General features: G+C 41.9%; 1 protein-coding gene across 17 annotated transcripts in view; it reads right to left on the bottom strand.

Moving 5' to 3' along the window:
• PTPRM (protein tyrosine phosphatase receptor type M) overlaps positions 1 to 19,564 on the bottom strand; it is a 1,237,515-nt gene that overhangs the window by 749,797 nt on the left and 468,154 nt on the right. For all 17 annotated transcript variants that reach the window (XM_033934018.1, XM_033934031.1, XM_033934023.1 and 14 more), the window contains 2 exons: positions 8,973 to 9,051; positions 1,237 to 1,352 (listed from right to left, as the gene is read on the bottom strand). In XM_033934018.1, the coding sequence (XP_033789909.1) occupies positions 1,237 to 1,352; positions 8,973 to 9,051 (195 nt within the window). The remainder of the gene's footprint in view (positions 1 to 1,236; positions 1,353 to 8,972; positions 9,052 to 19,564) is intronic.

Here is a 19,564-nt window from a genome sequence, read left to right as displayed (position 1 = left end):
GGACCAGAAGATGCTAAGCTCAAAACTCCTGCCCCCTTATGTGTCCCTTGGCATGTGGAATAAGGATATCTTCTGTCAGCTATCTAGCATGAATTTGGCATGAATCAGGGGTAAAACAGCCTTAGGAGTCCATCTCTAACAATTTTAATCAAAATCAAGGTGTTCTTGAGGCAGATAGAGGCTTTTAAAATCAGACTGAAAAATCTAAGATGGCCACAGTGGCAGCATTTTGGCACCAAAAAAAATGGCCCGGGAAAATGATGGAAAGGCGTTAGCGGAGCCAAATCCAAGCCCCAGAACCCCCCCAAAATGCAATTAAAGATTATCTCATGTCTCCCATAGACTACAGCAGGCAGTACTTACAGTTCTGCTTCAGCTGAAACAGCAGCTGGAGGTGAAGACAAGCAGGTAAAAATAGTTTCAGATGCTTGTTTCTTCAGGGTCCCAAAAAGATTGTTTTATAGCCTGAGACCCCAGACCCCCCCAGCTCCTCAAGTGTCTTCCGGTTGGGGGGGGGGGGTAACACAGTCAGCAACTGATAAAGTCCTTGAGACCAACATGGATGCCACACAACCTGAGCTCCAGCTCTGGTACTGACTAGGAGTGAGCTTCATTACCAGGGGAACGGTCCCTGAGCCAAAGTGTTAGGGCATGCAAGCTAGGTAGGTACCCTGAAAAAAGGGTTGCCCTCCTAGCTACAGACCTCTGACAATGAGAGTCTGTGTCTTTACCAAGGCAGAGTTCCCCAGGGAACCAAGGGACCTCGGACACCAAGAAGACTAAAAATGAGACTGAAAAGCCCCAAAACTAACAAATCGAGCAAAGCAGATCAGAAAGACACCTTCAATTCATGTGTAGAAGGAGAAACTGAGGAGCAGAGCACAGTGCAGAGATAGGGGAGGTGGAGTTGAAAAATGCAGATGAGGCCTTCTACACAAACTCGTGAGCAGAGGTGAATAACCCATTGGTTCAAGACTCATATGCTTTTTGCACTAGAATTGCATTTATCACTTACTCTGGCAATGAATTCCAGAGCTCTTCAAATTATAAATATCCAGAAGTTTTGAATATTGCATGCAGAAGTTTTTAACATTTTGCACAAAAATTCACTACAGCTAGACTGCCTTTGAAAAATCTATGAACACATCTTCTTAAATATTATTTCCTATGTATCTTGAGAAAAAAACATTTCATAAATGAGCCTATATGTGCATAATTTTAAATTCAATAAATTACCTGTAACCACAGCCTATCACTTGCTGTGGTTTTACCATTAGCAGTGCACTGAAAAGTGGCAAACTGTCCAGCATTCACATCCACATTCTGAAGACGCAGGAAATGAGGAGTTTTGGCTGATTAAATATAAAAAAAAGAGATGTGATCATTTAGGAAACAATATAGCTGTAATGAATTAGTTATATCAACTGAACTAATTTTTTAAGTAGCAATCAATTTAGCTAATAACACCTTTCAATATCAAATTGAATTTTTAATTAGAATGTATACCACATTACATTTCAGTCTATTGCAATTACATAAAGTATTATGCAAATAACTTTTTATCTTTAGGAATGTAAAACCTGTAATACAATTTAAAAATGCATTTACATATATAGGAAAAATGATAGCAACCCCTTTCCTTCACAACAAATCACATGCTCCTACAAACTTCCTTTTCTGAAGGATAGTTAAATCTCCTAATAGGAGTTTAAAGGATCTCAGAGCCAATACTTAGTAGCATAGTAAATGACGGCAGATAAAGACCCGAATGGTCAATCCAGTCTTCCCAACCATATATGCTCCACAAATTAATTATTTAATTAAAATGGTCCTTTTTCTTAAATATTTCTGGGCTAGAAACCTAGAGCCCTGCCCGGTAGTGTGCTTAGTTTTCTATGTACTGGAGTCTCCATCAAAGCTCACTGCAGATCATCTTAACCATCCCAGCCATCGAAGCCCTCCCCAGTCCATCCTCAATTGAATGTCCATATACGGGACACAGACCGTGCAAGTCTGCCTAGTTTTGGCCTTAGTTCCTTCAATGTATACCTCTTATTGTTCTGAGCATGAGGTGAAATCAAAGTCTCATTTAAATTAAAAACAAAACATCAGGATGGGCCAGACAATTCTCTTATTGGGACTGATATTTTTCTTGCTGATGTTCTTGGAGCTGCAGCTGAAAAGCACTTGGATTAAGCAGCCCAGCAGTGTTCAGGAGTGCAACGTTTGCACTACGGCATATTTCGCCCTCCTCCTTCCTACAGTTACCAGACGTCTGGATTTACCTGGACATGTCCTCTTTTTAGAGGGCATGTCCTGGCATCTGGACGGGTTTTGAAAAGCTTCTTCTTTGGGACCACGTCGGAAGGACATCTGCGCATGTGCGGATACAACGCGGTGATGTCACATGCACACATACATGACATCATCACTTTGCAACTGCACATGCGCAGATGCCATCCCAACTGACAAGAACAAGTTGAGGGTGTGGAATGGGGCGGGGCTATGGGTCCAGATTTTATTTAAAATCTGGTAACCCTACTCTCCTCCTTCCTGCCGTGATTCCAGCAGCTTCCTCTTGCTCTTCCATAGCATCTCACCCCTCTCCTCAAAATCTGTCAAATCTGAGATGTTAATCTAGAATGGCAAAAAAATAGCAAGCTGATCCAGAGCTTTTTTCTGCTGTCTCTCTCTCATGAGTAAACAGGAAGTTGCATGGGGAAGGACATGGCAGGGGAAGGACATGGCAGAGGAAAGGCTCTGGATCAGCCCAGGCAATTATTGCTGCTATTGCTGAATAGCTCATGTTTTGATAGACCTGGGGGGGGGAGGGGGGAGAGAATTCTGGGAGAGGACAATAAAGAGGTGCTGAACCCATGGAGAGGAGATGAAGGGAGGGGTAGGGGAGATAATGAATCTGCTGTATGAGGGTGGACATGAGAGATATCAGACTATGATAAGGGAACCAGGGAGAGAGATGTCAGATCATTGGAGGGTAGTTGGAGAGAGGGGGAAGATGTGAGACCATTTAGGAAGGAGAGAGTGCGTACAAGAGAGGATTCCTAGACTGCAAGGGATGGAGGGAATAAAGGGGATGGGGGAGATGCGGCTATATTACATAAAACCCGATGCTATGCGCCTTCTCAGGTTGTAGAGGTAGTAAATCACACTTAGTAGGCTTTCACTTCCAATGCATGGTTCTGATTCCTTCTTCTGTACTTGGTGAGGGTTTGTCTATATTTTGCATGTGATCGAGGCATGGTATTCTGTTTACATATAGTTTCTGTACAGAACTCTACAGCAGTACTAGTTGTTTGAGAATTTATTTATATTGGGGGGTGGAGGTAGGAGTTGACACCAGAGGCTTCTGTGCTAGATGCAGGCACTACCATGGTTGGCTTTCAGTGTGATATCAACAAGAGGTCACTGCCTCAACCTACATCTTGTCACTACTGCCATGGAACACGGCCATGGGTAAATAGCTGTGGGTATGTGCCTGAAGGGACATGACCAGAGGGGCAGGCCTTGCCCTTTTGGAGGAACTGAGGAGCAAGAAGTCCTGTACTTTTTTCATGGGGAAGCATAAGGCTGGGAAGAGCAAGACTATTCAGATAAAGGAGCCTACTAACCATCACTATACATTAACTTTAGACCCAGCTTTATTGGGAACAGTGAGTATTCCCAATTTAATTTGGGAAATGACAATTTCATTCATTATAGGAATGGAACAAGCTGTAAGATGCAGACAGTAGTCCAGCAGCAAGAGGGGTGCTATCCAGTCTTTTGCACTGAAGGCCTCTTTTACAAAGCTGCGCAGCAACAGCCCCGAAGCCCTTTAAATCTCTATGGACTTCGGGGCCGCTAGCGTGGCTTAGTAAAAGAGGCCGTGAGTGTCATATCTATGATTTTCTCTAAGTTGGTGAGAAGTTATACATGTGTGCATACTGTAAAAAGCTCCTAGCTCTCACAGATTGAGTCTGTTCCCTTGAGGCTTGAATAGCAGACTTGGAAGAGCTGAGAAAGACAGAGAGGTATATATAGAGGAACCAGAGATACCTTGTAGAAAAGATGCATTGTAGAATGCATTGTAGAAAAGTCCCACTTCCAGTCTGGCAGTCTTTGTGCTGCCTTGGAGGAAGGAGGTATCCTAAAAGGAAAGCACCGTCCTGGTGAAGTAGGAAATAATCCTGTAGCCAGGACTTGCCTACCAGGGGATGCAATATCCTCTCGCACTGAGGATGTGTCTATAGGAGCTTCTGCCCAGGACAGAAGGATTAGGACAGCTGTTATACTTGGTGATTCAATTATTAGGCATGTAAATGCTGGGTGGCTGGTGGGCAAGAGAATCACCTGGTCACTTGCCTGCCTGGTGTGAAGATGGTGGACCTCACACATCACTTAGGATTGTAGGTAGTGCTGGGGAGGAGCCAGCTGTCTTGATATATGTAGGTACCAATGACATAGGAAAATAGATGAGGGAGGTTCTAGAAGCCAACTTTAGGCTCTTAGGTAGAAAACTGAAATCCAGATCCTCCAGGGTAGCATTTTCAGAAATGTTCCCCATTCCATACGTAGGACCCAAGTGGAAGGCAGAGCTCCAAAGTCTCAATGAGTGGTTGAGACAATGGTGCAGAGATGAAGGATTTAGATTTCTTAGGGAATGGGCATCTGGGAAAGAGGGAGCCTTTTCTGAAAGGATGGACTCTACCTTAACCAGGAAGGAACCAGACTGATGCTGTTGTTTAAAAAGGAGATAGAGCAATTTTTAAACTAAGATGGGGGGCAGGATTGCTGACAGTTGTCCAGGAGCAAATGGTTTGGTGTAGCGTATTCTTTAAGGATCCTAATGAACAAGGATATTTAGGGAGTCCTAATAGAGAAATTTCAATAATGGTGAAAGAAAGCCAGGTATGTTTAAGAGGAAGGCAGATTAAAGGACTCAAATTATCCCTATCATCTTCTCACCAGCCTGTAGATACAAGGAAAAATACAATTTGAAGTGTCTGTATTCAAATGTTAAAAGCCTAAAAATAAAATAAGAGTTACAGCATTGAACAAAGAGGTAGGTTATAGGCATCTCAGAGACCTGGTGGAAGGAGGACCATCAATGGAACACAATGTTACCTGGTTACAATTATATTGCTACGATATCAATATTGTATTTGTTTAGGTATTTATTTACCACCTATCAAGGTTGTATAAGCGGTTTACAGTGAGGTGCTCAAGTATTTTCCCTATCTGTCTCAGTGGGCTCGCAATCTATCTAACGTACCTGGGGCAATGCAGGATTGAGTGACTTACCCAGGATCACAAGGATCAGCATTGTTACAGATGTATCTATTATAGGTCAGGCTCCTTCGTATCTGTTGGATGTATTCATGGTCTCTTATCTAAAACATTCTAGCAAAGTTCATGCTCTTTTCATTTATCCATCAATAAAGGGTTACAAGTTTAAAAGATATCACAAACTTACGCTTGCATATCAAGCCGCTGTTTGGGATAAAGATTTTAAGCAACTATTCTCTGTATCTGTTTCATACTTGGATTTCAGAAGGCATCTAAAAACTTATTTGTTTTCTAGATTAACTAATTTTTCTAAGAGTTTAATTTGTGAAATAGAATAATCTTTTGTAAACCGCATAGATCCTCACGGTTATATGGTTTATAAGTTGATTTTTTCTTTTGTTTGAACCCACAACCACAGGGTGCTGAGGCTGTAGCTCTAACCACTAGAAGGGGGTTCTGCTATATGTTAAACAGGGAACTAAATAAAACAAAATAAACATTCTGCTTGACATACTGTATTTTTCACTCCATAAGATTCACTTTTTCCACCCCCAAAAAAGGGGGTGGAAATAAGGGTGTGTCTTAAGGAACAAATGTAAAAAAAAACCAAAACAAAACCTGTATCTTGTTTTGGCATCCCGGTGGTCTAGCGTGCTTTCTGCTCTCCTGCCTTGGCTCCCCTGCTCTCTTCCAGCAGTGTCAGCGGCACACGAGGCAGGCGCATGCTTTTTGCGTGCCTGCTTGGTCCCTCCCTGCACTCTTAATGGCTGCCTGTCAGTTCTCGTCCCATGAGAACTGACAGGCAGCCATTCAGAGTGCAGTGTGGGACCAAGCAGGCACGCAAAAAGCACCTGCCTGCCTCGTGCACCGCTCTGACGCTGACGGAAGAGAGCAGAGGAACCAATGCAGGAGCACGGAAAGCGCGCTGGACTGCCTGGATGGCAAAAAAGGTACCAGGGGGGGGGGGGGAGTGTGTGCCTGCCTGCCTTTGGGCTTTCTGGCTAGCTTGGGACTGGCTGCCTGGCGGGGTTGACTGGGGGCTGGCTGGCTTGGGGTGGGTTGGTTAGTTGGCTGGCTGGCTGGTTGCCTTGGGGCTGGCTGGCTGGCTTGGAGGCTGGCTGGGGACTGGCTGGCTTGGGGGTGGGTTGGCTGGTTGGGCATTGGATGGGAGCTGGCTGCCTGGCTGCCACTAGACATGCCTAACATTAGACGTGCCCACTACTAGACGTGCCCTGTACCCTGTCCCAGCCTATTACTAGAATACCCAGAGGGGGGACAGGGTACAGGGCACACCATTTGGCTCAGAATTTTTTTCTTCGTTTTTCTTCCTCTACAGGAGGGTGCGTCTTATGGTGCGAAAAATACAGTAGATAGCAGTGTGGAACCCATATGGATAGAAATGTCATTTGTGAAGGGAAGGACTATACAGATAGGATTATACTACTGTACCCAGGGACAGAATGACCACAGAGATGAAGAAATGTTTTCAGAAGTTAGGAAAGCTGGCAAACTTGGCAACAGTTTAATAAGTGATTTCACTTACCCCAATATCAACTGGTTAGTTGTTACGTCATGGAGAGCTAGGGAGGTAAAATTCCTAGAAATAATAGATTACTGCTTCTTGGAATGACTGGTCCAGGAACTGATAAGAGGGGGCACTATTTTAGATATGGTCTCTAGTGGAATACAGGGCATAGTATGGGAGGTAACTGTTTGGGTCCTTTGGAACAGTGACCATAACGTGATCAAATTTGAGCTGACGTCCCTAAATAAATCTACTGTAGAAGCATTTAATTTTCAAAAGAGTGACTACAATATAATGAGGAAAATGGTTAAAATGAAGCTAAAAGGATTAGGACTATAAACCAGGTGTGGTTGTTATTTAAAAATATCATCATGGATGTTCAGACCAGATGTATTCTTTATTTATTTATTCAATTTTCTATACCATTCTCCCAGGGGAGCTCAGAATGGTTTACATGAATTTATTCAGGTACTCGAGCATTTTTCCCTATCTGTCCCAGCAGGCTCACAATCTATCTAATGTACCTGGGGCAATGGGAGGATTAAGTGACTTGCCCAGGGTCACAAGGAGCAGCTTGGGTTCAAACCCACAACCTCAGGGTACTGAGGCTGTAGCTAGTATGGTTGGTTAAAAGGTGAAGAGAAAGAGACTATTAGAGACAAAAAAAAAATCCTTTAAATATCAGAAAAAGTATCCAAATGAAGAAAATAAGAAGAGAAAAAAAGCACTGGCAAGTTAGGTGCAAAGCATTGATAAAGAAAGCTAAAAAGGAATATGAAGAGAAACTTGCCAAAGAGACAAAAACTCATAGTAACAATATTTTTAGGTACATCAGAAGCACAAAACCTGTGAGGAAATCTGTGGGACCGTTGAATGATCAAGGATCAAAAGGGGTGCTCAGGAAGGATAAGGCCATAGTGGAGAGACTGATTGAATTTTTTGCTTCAGTCTTTACAGAAGAAGATATAAGAGATCTACCTGAACTGGATATGGTTTTCAAGGGTGATGATGCAAAAGAACTGAAGAATTCTTGGTGAACCTGGAAGACATATGTAGCCAAACTGACAAGTTAAAGAGTGATAAATCACCTGGACCAGATGGTATATATCCCAGGGTACTGAAAGAACTCGTACATGAAACTGCTCTTCTGCTGTTAGTGATCTGTAACCTGTCACTAAAGCTGTCTGTCATACCGGTGGCCAAATTTATACCAATTTTTAAAAAGGGGGAGATCGGGAAATTATAAACCAGTAAGCTTGACTTTAGTGTAAGGCAAAATAGTGAAAAGAATTATAAAAAATAAAATTGTGGAACACATAGACAAACGTGATTTAATGGGACAGAGTCAGCATAGGTTCAGTCAGGGAAAGTCTTGGCTCACCAATTTGCTTGACTTCATTGAAGGTGTGACTAGACATGTGGATAAAGGTGAGCCGGTTGATGTAGTTTATCTAGATTTTCAAAAAGCTTTTAACAAAGTTCCTCATGAGAGACTCCTGAGAAAATTAGAGTCATGGGAGAAGGCAATGTTCAGTTATGGATTAGTAATTGGTTATCGGACAGAAAACAAAGGGTAGGGTTAAATGGCCATTTTTCTCAATGGAGGCATTTGGAATCTAGTGGACAGGCTGGCCATGAGTTTTATTGCTTTCTTTATTCTTATTTACTATTTTCTTTACTTTTCAATTGACTCATTGATTTTATTTGCTTTACTTTTATATGATTAGTTTCTGTCCTATCTTTATTTTGACATTTCTTTTGGTCCTTTAAATCAGTGGTTCCCAACCCTGTCCTGGAGGAACACCAGGCCAATTGGGTTTTCAGGCTAGCCCTAATGAATATGCATGAAGCAAATTTGCATGCCTATCACTTCCATCATATGCAAATCTCTCTCATGCATATTCATTAGGGCTAGCCTGAAAACCCGATTGGCCTGGTGTTCCTCCAGGACAGGGTTGGGAATCATTGCATTAGAGAACTTTAAATAAACAAAAACTCATTCCTTGTATCTATCTTTATATGTGTATACCTCTCTACAGTTTTATAAGAGCTTTATCTCTGTATGTAAAGCTGGTTTTATATGCAGATGCATTCTAAAAGATTATAATAATTAATTAACCTCAAGAGAATAAACAGATAAACGAAACAGAAAATCACTTACCACATGGATGTCCTTTAACTTCCACTTTATCAATAGCTAAATATCCATGGTGTCCAGAAGTAATGACTTCAAAAATAACCTGAGAATTAAGAAAAAAAATGTCTCAATTTTAAAATTATATAGGCTTACAAAAACATCTAAACTTCATACTCGTAGTATGCAATATTGCTATTTTATCTATGCAATACATTCTATGCATCATAAACACTAGCTTCAAAGTATGACTCAGGTGGCCTTTTAGTAGGGCAGCCATTGCTTTGAAAGCAACCTCAGTATTCTCATGCTTTTTTCACTGCCTCTCACATAGACTATTGCAACATTTTTCTTCTGTGCCTCTTACTTAAATATCTTTCACACCAAATAATTCAAAATTCAGCCATCCCTATTCTTACCTCCCTATCTGATTAACTACCCAGGTCCAACTTCCCACAGTCATCCACAAGTGCATTCATTCAGCATTATCTTATCACTTTTCCTTTTTCTATATAACATAACATCTCCTCCTGGCCTCTACTCATTGTATTAAACTCTGTTTTGTTTTTTGGTTTGTTTTTTTAATCATGATTACTATAAAACATTTCCCAAAGCCTCTTGTTTTAATTCTATCTTTTATATTATTAGTGCAATGCTATATATGTCTGGTAGCAATACAGAAAAGTCAAAATAATAGTAGAAGTTGCAGCAGCAAAAGTGTTGTAGAAGTTTTCATTAGGTCAAGTAACTGAAATAAAGATTATTATGAAGATACAAGAAAGAAAAGAGGAAAAGAAAAGCACAGAAAGTCCTTAGTGATCAAGGGGAAAATTAACACACTACAAGCCAAATTAAGGTTTGCAATAATACATTTTAATTTGATTTAATTTAATTCATTATGGAGACCTTTTACTAAGGTGCGCTAGACCTTTAACGCGCGGAATAGCGCACACTACATTGCCGCGTGCGCTAAACCTTAAGGCCAGCATTGAGCTGGCATTAGTTCTAGAAACGTAGCGCGCGGTCATTTCCTGTGTGCGCTAAAAACGTTAGCGCACCTTAGTAAAAGGAGCCCTAAGTTACGGTTAAAAGTAACGATTGCTTGCCCTTAATATGGGGTTTTCCAGATGCCCGATTTTCCATTTTCCAAATTAATAGCCATGTGCTGATATTTCCATTAGCACACCACCATTACCAAAAATAAGTGTGCAAGCCCTTACTGTCACCTACAGCATTTTGTAGGTGGTAAGGGCTTACATGCTAATCAGTTAGAACACAGTAACCTGGTTGAGCTAATTCATGCTGTGATGCCCATAGTCTTCTCCCAGAAATGCTCCTTCAGAAAAAAATAAAAACATTTCAGAGCATGGTTTGTGGTCACTCATTTGGCTTTTACCATAGGATGCCTCAGTGCATCCCACACTAAGCCCTTTTAAGCTGCTGTTAGCATTTACAGCAGGTAGTAAAAGGAGACTGAGAGGGGATAGATTGAAACGTTCACCCTCTCCAAGGTAGAGAGAACGAGAGGGCACTCTCTAAAGTTAAAAGGGGATAGATTCCGTACAAACGTAAGGAAGTTCTTCGTCACCCAGAGAGTGGTAAAAAACTGGAACACTCTTCTGGAGGCTGTTATAGGGGAAAGCACCCTCCAGGGATTCAAGACAAGGTTAGACAAGTTCCTGCTAAACTGGAACGTACGTAGGTAAGGCTAGTCTCAGTTAGGGCTTTGGTCTTTGACCTAAGGGCCGCCGTGTGAGTGGACTGCTGCTCTGACCCAGCAGCGGCAATTCTTATGTTCTTATTGCCTTACACAAATGTATTAAATTGTTTACAACAATAAAAACATAAAATACATAACAGTGATAAAATACAGCATAATTTTTTTTAAAACTCATCTTTACAAATCTTTGTTCAACAACATTGTTTAATTCCAAAACTTACAATATTAATCTGAACATACATAGGGCTCCTTTTACTAAGCTGTGCAAGCGGTTTTAGTGCGCGCTACATGCTAACGCCTCCATAGAGCTGGTGTTAGTATTTTTTGTGTAGCGCGGGGTTAGCACACGCTAATCTTTTAGCGTGCGCTAAAAACGCTAGCGCAGCTTAGTAAAAGGAGCCCATAGTGTATAAGTCATTTCAAAAACCTTAAACAGCGAATGTACTTGTATGTGTGAATACTGGAATTTGCATGTGGAGACAGCATACACTTGTAAAAAAAAAATGCTGATTTTAGAATGCAGCAATTTACTTAAGGAGTTGCCACAGAATTCACAGGTTTAAAAATACAATTTTACATTGTAATATATAGAAATAAAGCAAAAGATAAATGAAATAAAGTGATATCTTTTCATGGAACCAACAATGCATTTTTTAAATTAGTTTGCAAAGGTAACCTTTCTTTAGATCAGAGGAAAGGTTACCTTTGAAAGCTAATAAAAAAATGCATTAGGTTAGTCCAATAAAAATGGTATCACCTTATTTCATTTATGGTTTATTTCTACATATTACCCTTAAAAGTGGACACAGCTACCATACCATTTTTACCCAAAATTTACAATGGGAATGCATGTGTGTATATATTTTTTTAATTCTCTGACAGGATTTATGCCTGCTGGGAACCATATACTGTATAAGTGTCAGCTACTTGTTCTCAGATTCTCTGCTGCAGTGATTGATGCTCCCACTGTACATGCCAGTACCTTTCCCAGGTAACACTACATGCAACATTTTGAAAATCCAAAACTTCATACATTGTTGCCTTTTTAATCTAACCCAGTGTGTCGCAAACCTTTTGAAGCCGCAACGCACTAAACTTGGGGCCGCAGCTGGAGGGTCTCCGGACATGCGCGGACATCACACACATGTGTGATGGGTACACTGACAAATCTGTGCACGACAAATGTGCTCTGACAATTGCATCTAGTCTGCAAAGCCCCTCCAGACAGGACCCTGAGCTTGCTAACCCATAACATCTGATGCTGTCATACAGACAGGTATGTAATGTTTCAGTCACATCTTTGGGGGGTCCAAGGGGGGGGTCTGTGATCACTGGGAGAATGAGGGGGCAATGTTTACAATCCCCCGGTGGTATTCTAGTCAGTTTGGGCACCTTTTTGGCATTTGATTTTAAAACAGGTCTAGTCCCAGGCATCCAAATTGTGTTCTGGATTTATTTCTAAATATTTGATTTTGGCAGAAAATGTCCCAAGTCATAAGCCCTCCCTAGTCCCACCTGTTAGCCTTGCATTGCTGAGTGCTGTTTATCAGCATGGTCTAACCCAGTGTTCTTCAACCTTTTTACACCTATGGACTGGCGAAAATAAAATAATTATTTCATAGACCGGCAAACTACTAAGACTGAAATTTTTTTTTAAAAAAACATCGCCGCCCCGTCCCCGCGAGCTCGGTCCCGCTAACCATCTGAACCCATCCGCACAAGCCTCAAATAGTTATAATTCAATATTAAACATATTTTATTAAAGTATAAAAAGAAACAATATTCTGTACAATTGTCATTTTATAAATAGAAATAATATAGGGCAAGGATCAACAAAACCCCCGTCTCCCCTCCCCTTCACATATATCCTTTCTACTATCAAGAAAACTGAATAAGCCAAATTATTACAGAATGCTACACAAATATCATGCTAACAGAATACCACAGTCACACATGGCAGGAATGGTGTTAGGGGGAGTGCAACTAGGGCAACTGCCCCCTGGTCAGAGAGAGCCCTAAGCCAACTGGAAGCTAAAGAAGCACTGCCTGGGCTTTGCACTCCCCAGTTATATATAACATCAGCTCTAGCAGGATACATATTTCACATCTGATATATTCTAATCACAAGATAGAAATAAAATTATTTTTTTTCTACCTTTTGTCGTCTCTGGTTTCTGCTTTCATCGTCTTTTCACTCTCTTCCATCCAGCGTCTGCCCCTTCAATCCACTGTCTGCCCTCTCCCCCTTCCTTATGGTATCTGCCTTCTTTCTATGCCCCTCTTCCCTTTCCATCCAGCCTGTGTCCCCTCTCTCCTTTTCACATCTAATCTAATCTAATCTAAACCTTAAGTTTACATACCGCATCATCTCCATGAGAATGGAGCTCGACACGGTTTACAAGAACTTAAAATAGTGGGTAGAGAAGAAGAAAAAGGATTACATGAACTTATGTGTAGAAGGGGGGAGAGAAGGATAGAGCTACAATTTGCTGAAAAGCTCTCTTCATTTTTATCTCTTCACCAGATCTAGCATCTTTGTTCCTCTATCATTTCTCATCTGACCCCCTTCCCAGCATCAATCTCTCTCTACTTTCTCATTCCTCTGTATCTCCCCTTTCCCTCATCTGATCTCTCCATTCCATCCTGAATCCTTCCCCTCCTTGAATCTCCCTGCCAGCTGTTTCCTTCCAATTTTCCTCCTCCACTGTCCAGCAGTACCTTCTCCCTTTCCTCCTCCCCTTATCCAACAGTAACTCTCTTCCCTTCTCCCCTGTCAGCAGTACCCCCTTCCCCTCCCTTGTCCAGGAGTACCCCTTCTCCCTTCCCTCCTTCCCTCTCCAGCAAATGTTTCCTCTGTGTAGGCTAGTGGCAGCTCTGTGTGCTTTTAACTTCGGCACACAGCTGCTCCTAAGCAGTAGTTTAGCTGCGGATTCATGAGGCAGCCTCAGGGCCTTTGGTAGGCAGGCCCACATCGCATCATCGAAGCGGGCCAGCCTAGTAAAGGCCCTGAGACTGTCTCATGAAACTACGGCTAAACTACTGCTTAGGGGCAGCTGTGTGCCGAAGTTAAAAGCACACAGAGCTGCCGCTGCTGGTCTGGGGGTGCAAAGACAAAGGCAGGAGCAGGAGGCATAGGCAGCAGGAGTCCCGGCAGTAGAAGGCAGGAGTCCCGGCATAGCAACGGCAACAGGAAGTTGCATGTCAGCTGAAACCGGCACTTTTTGTTGTGGTGGGGACCCGAATCCTTCACGGACCGGCAAGATTTTTTGGGGACCAGCACCGGTCCACGGACCGGCGGTTGAAGAACACTGGTCTAACCAATGTCAGCAAAGGCCTATGGGACATTATATCGATCCGACTCAGGAATATTGATGCAGATAGATCCTATAAGCTCCTGCACAGAATCCATATACCAGTCAGCCTGGACTGTTTATCAAGAAGATATGTTACTTGAATGGAACAAAGAAGCCAGATACACTTACAGGAATAGTAGATGGAATTAGTCTAACACCTTCATTATCAATTAAGAATGGAGAGAAAGATGCTGGAAAAATGTGTATTTAAGAATAGATGCTTTAAAAAAAACCAAAAACAAAACACCCCAAAAAACAAGAGTTGCTATATTTAGAACAAGTCTCAGACTTATAAATGTAGGAGGTGAAAAGCTCTACCCCCTCTCTTGCTGATTTGCCTCTTTGGGCTAGATTCACTAAGCAAACCGATTGTGTACCAATCGGTTTACGACCCAATTTTCCTCTACTAACCTCTCCTCTGATCCAATTTTGATCCGTACATGCAAATGAGGGGAAATGGCATGCAAGGTGGGAAGGACAGGATTCACTAACATTTTTCTGTCATACCGACGGGCTGGCCAATCCAAAAACAAGCGACTGGTGAGGACCAGTTGCTTGTGAAAAAACCCTGCTCTTAGCCCGATCTCCTGCTCTCTGCCCTGACTCTCCTGCTTATCTCCACAGTGCAAGCCTGTGGTTTTAACCTGCCCTTTAAAACCACGGGCTTGCAATGCGCTTTTGCAGAAAATATAAAATAAGAATTCTTCCTTTTTTATATATTCAGCAAAAACCTGTCATCCCCCCCACCCCCCCGCGATGATGCCCGATGCTGCCATCGCCACCTATGGTAGGAGGGATGCCAACTCCCTCCTGCCACCTAAGGGACGCCCTGATTCCGGTACCCCCTGCCCTCCATACCTTTAATGGAGCAGGAAGCGTGCTCAATCTTTCCTTCTCCAATGCCTTCCCACCCACCCACCCACCCAAAAACAAATGGCAGGAGAGATGTCAACTCCTTCCTGCCACCCAAGGGATACCCCATCTCTGGTCCCCCCTGCCCCCCGTACCTTTAATGGAGCAGGAAGAGTGCTCAATCTTTCCTTCTCCAATGCCTACCCACCCACCCACTCAAAAACAAATGGCAAGAGGGATGCCAACTCCTTCCTGCCACCCCCCCCTGGATGCCCCCTCCCCATACCTTTAACGGAGCAGGAGGGGTGCTCAATCCCTCCTTCTCCAATGCCTCCCGCGACAAGTCTGAGGCATTAGGCCCTGTCCCGGTGCATCATGTGATGCAAAGGGTCTAAGGCCCTGATTGGCTGGGGTGCTTCGGATGCCTCTCTTGGGAGGGGCCTGAGGGGCCTCAGCCAATCAGGGCTTCCTTAGTGAACTGGTTGATATTGTGTATTTGAATTCTCAAAAGGCATTTGACAAAGTACCTCATAAAAGACAAATTTAACCTGTAAACTGTATATTATGTATATTGGCTTTAGTTCCCTAGTTTGTGTTAAGTTAGGACAAAAACTTGTATTGAAAAACCTTGCACCGTAACTATGACAAATTGCAACCTGTAAACTGTATATTATGTATGCTAGCCTGTAACCCGTTCTGAGCTCTTTGGGGCGAATGGAATAACAAACAAAATAAATAAATACAACTTGGGCAACACTGCATATAAACAGCAAAATTGTGTGTATGGGAAGGTGGGGGTAGGGAGGGAGGGAGGAAAAGTTATGACCCAATCAATATTTTACACTACAGAGCATAAGCTATTGATTTTATTGGACTCTGTAATCAAAGTGTTCCATTGCTCCTGGGCTAGGTGCCCCGTTCATATGTAGCAGAATTATTGGGTTAAATTCAGACAGCAGTTCTTTGCTGGGCAAAAACAACCCAAAAACTTATATTTTTCCTGTAATGCAAAATTGATAAAACAAGCTCCCAAATGTACTTATCATGACACCATAAGCTCTAGTTCTTGGTATGTTAGATATATTTAACTTTAATGTTGGAGATCTTAATTTTTTTCTTTGGAAAAGACACATGGAGGGGCATAATCAAAAGGAACGTCTAAGTCCGTTTTCGTCTAGGTCGCAAGTTGTCCAAAGTAAAAAACAGCTTAGGATACATTTTCGAAAAATATGTCCACATTTTTTTTGTTTCAAAAATCGGCTAAGTATAAGTCCTGTCAATCTGATCGTCCAAGTTGCTAAATCATCCATCTTTATACAACATTTTCATCCAACTTTTCGTCCAAGTCAAAAACGCCTAGAATAAGCCCTATTGGACGTGGGAGGAGTCTGCAAAATGATGGACTGAACACCCAGACAGGGTACCTAAATAGTGGGGTACCTTGAACTTCACAAAAAGGGTGCCATGTCTTCATCTCAGTACAGCTCCCCCCAAACCACCTCCAGAATCCCCTAGATGCACTTATCTACCACCTCAATAACCCTTATGGCTGCAGGAGCCACTTATATGCCAGTACAAAAGGGTTTGGGGGTTGTTTCAATATCAATACAGTGATTACAGGGGCTTTTGGGCATGGGTCCTCTTCTCCATGGGTCCCTAACCCACCCCCAAGAGGGCTTAAGATGCCTCTATGGAGCACGACTAGGCTTTCCTATGCCAATCTGCCAGGTGATGATGTTCTGGAGGCACAATTTTCAAGTTGTGATTAAATATTTTTTATAGGGGTGGAGGGTAGGGGGGGGGTCGGTGACCACTGGGGTAGTGTGTGGGGTCTGTATTATGTGTTTGCTGTGCTTATCTGGTCACTTTAGGTGGGTTTTTGTGATTTAGACCACATTTTAAATGGTCTAAGTCACAACGTCCAAGTTCCATCGATCCTGTGCTATATAACTTTTGGTTATACATGCAGTACGACTAAGTCTAAGCCTGCCCACGTCCCGCCCAAATCCTGCCCTCGACACGCCTCCTGAAATGTACCATTTAACTTTGGTCATTCAGAGGCACAATGAAGGCCTAGGTCGTTTAGAAATACGTCCAAAACCCGTTTTTATTATCGGCACTTGGACTTATTTTGACAATGTTCGTCCAAGTGCTGACTTAGGCCAGTTTTTGAACGTTCTTCTCTTTCAATTATGAGCCCCATAATTTGCAGTTTGTATGCTCTTTTGCAGACCTTCGACAAAGAATAAGTTCATCTCTATATTTATTTATTGAGATTTATTAACTGTCTCTATGAAGAGATTCACCCAAGGTGGTGTACAGCAGGTATAATTCAACATAAAACTTATAATTTTGTTACCAGTATAACAGTGGTAAAAAGACCAAATATAAACAACAATAAGATAGTTTAATTCAGTAAATTGAAATTTAATAATAGGACTACCATGAAACCATTTCAAAAATATACTTAGCATTAAAATTTAAATAAAAGAGAGAATACGTACTACAAGGGAGACATAATACTTAAGCATCTAATAAGCACAAATCAGAACATTCAAACAACACTGTGTATATTACATAACATAGACAGATATATATATATAAAAACATAGAATATATATAGATATAGATATATAGATATAGATGTTTAGTAATAAATTTAATATACCACCATTACTGACATGCCGGATTATAGTGGTTTACAAAAAATAATATACCAAATGCATCTGATCTAAGACACTCAGTTTCAGTCCTGAAGATCTCTCCCGTATTACACTGAGATTACTGAAGTCAAAGAGAAAAAGTATAACTAGGTTTACAATCCTGCATGAATGTATCACAGACTGCATGCAGTGGTATCACCTTACAGCTGACAGATGAATAATTTGATTTACAATAGTTATATCCAAAACGTTCCAATATTCCCCATTCCCAGTTTGCATTAGTTTAATATTAAGAGAAGAATGCCAAATTGGATCTCATGATTTTATTAAAAATCAACAAAACATGGATTTTTTTTTCCTGTGGTGCCATTCTTACCAGCTTCTTGATTATAGTGTACATTATACTGTGCTGTTGCATTGTGAATCTTATCTCAATATCTGTTTCTTTAGAGTTATCTGGAAGTATGTGCCTCAGGGATCTGCTCTAAGGTACTTTTCCATTTTCAGGCTATGCCCATCCACTTGGAAATCTTATTTCCCTCCTTAAGCTTAGATATCAGCTCTTTTCAGATAACGCCCAACTGATTATTTACTCTTCAGTACTCATGCCTTCTCACATTTGATCCTCTCTCACTGACATTTCTTCTTAGATGACATTTCATTTCATAAAATTGAAATTGGATCAGAAACTTAACTTTTATCACTGAGCTCCCGCCTCAGAAGACTGTGTCAAAGAATGATATTTCCATCTCAGTTTCAGCTTTTGCCTGTAATTCAGGGTTATGTTTAGATGCTCTCCATATTTCCCAATAAAGTCCAACATTACCGAAGGGGGTCACCTTTGATGCCCTACTAAAGGCATTAAAGTACAGACTCCAAGTGATGGTTCACAGACACTCCCTCGATTGGGAAGTGTCTCTAGAAAGTGATATGTCAAACTACACACATGACCTTTGTACTAGTTCTTCTTTCATCTTCTGTACTGAGAAGGTGATTGGGGCCCAAAGTGAAAAATCCCAGGCCTTTAGGATGCAAAAGAATTATTGGAATCCTGGTGAAGCCTACTGAGTAATCAAAGGAACCAAAAAAGGGAAAATTGGTTGCACATGTTATCTGCACATTGCTGGATGTTACCTAATTCCTTTAGTTTATTTTCAGATGAATTTCAATGAGGAGTCATGGGGAGTACTTCCCTGCAGGGAACAAATGCTCTGAGTATGGTATTTTGAGATTTCTCTGACAATTAATTATGGTGTATAAAAGAAATGTGTGTTCTTTACCTCTTGTTTGTGTCCAGGAGGTACAAGAAGGAAGAATCCTTTTATCAGTACTGTGTAATTCTTTAAATAGATTAATTCCTAACTACTGGATTTGTCTATTTGAACTGTGTATTCTGTGTGCATTTATATTGGATATGTACCAGGACACAGTGAAGGGAAGAAGCGTCGGGCAGATTTTGAATTTGTCCGGGTTTTAGTGTTGCGGGGGGTGGCAGCAGGAGAGCAAAAATTAAAAATCAGTGCTGCGCTGCTCCAGAGGACCCAGCTGTGGCAGTCATTGTGGAGACGCACAGCCTCGTAAACAAATGCCGGCAGGTCACCTGATGCTGCGCTGGAACCTCCTCTCTCCTCGTGCATACACAGTGCAGTGCATGCCGGACGGCCAAAGATAGAAGGTCTCTGAGATCGGCGAGGACTCTTTTCCTCCACCCCCCCCACCCCCTCAGGGCCAGCGTTAAGGGAAGGCAAACTGGACAGCTGCCCGTTTTTCTCTTCTTTTCATCTCGAGCGAGGCACTAATTTCATGCCTTTTGATCTCGGTAGTTGCTGTTTATTCTATTGGTGCAGATGTTTCCCCCAGAACGGACAAAACAGCCTGAGGGTTTGGCCTTGCCACCGGGTTCTTCAGAGCGAAAGTAAGGGGTGACAGGCAAGAGAGGTGAGGCAGAGAAAACAAATAAAAGGCATGGGAAAGCACGAAGGAGAATTAAGTCCCGTTTTATTGCCCACAACATCTGTGTAAGGATAGGGT

The sequence above is a fragment of the Geotrypetes seraphini genome, chromosome 2 (genome assembly GCF_902459505.1).
Source record: "Geotrypetes seraphini chromosome 2, aGeoSer1.1, whole genome shotgun sequence".
In the NCBI taxonomy this organism is placed as follows: domain Eukaryota; kingdom Metazoa; phylum Chordata; class Amphibia; order Gymnophiona; family Dermophiidae; genus Geotrypetes; species Geotrypetes seraphini.
The sequence above is the reverse complement of the archived record's forward strand: the minus strand, read 5'-3'. Positions and strand labels throughout refer to the sequence as shown.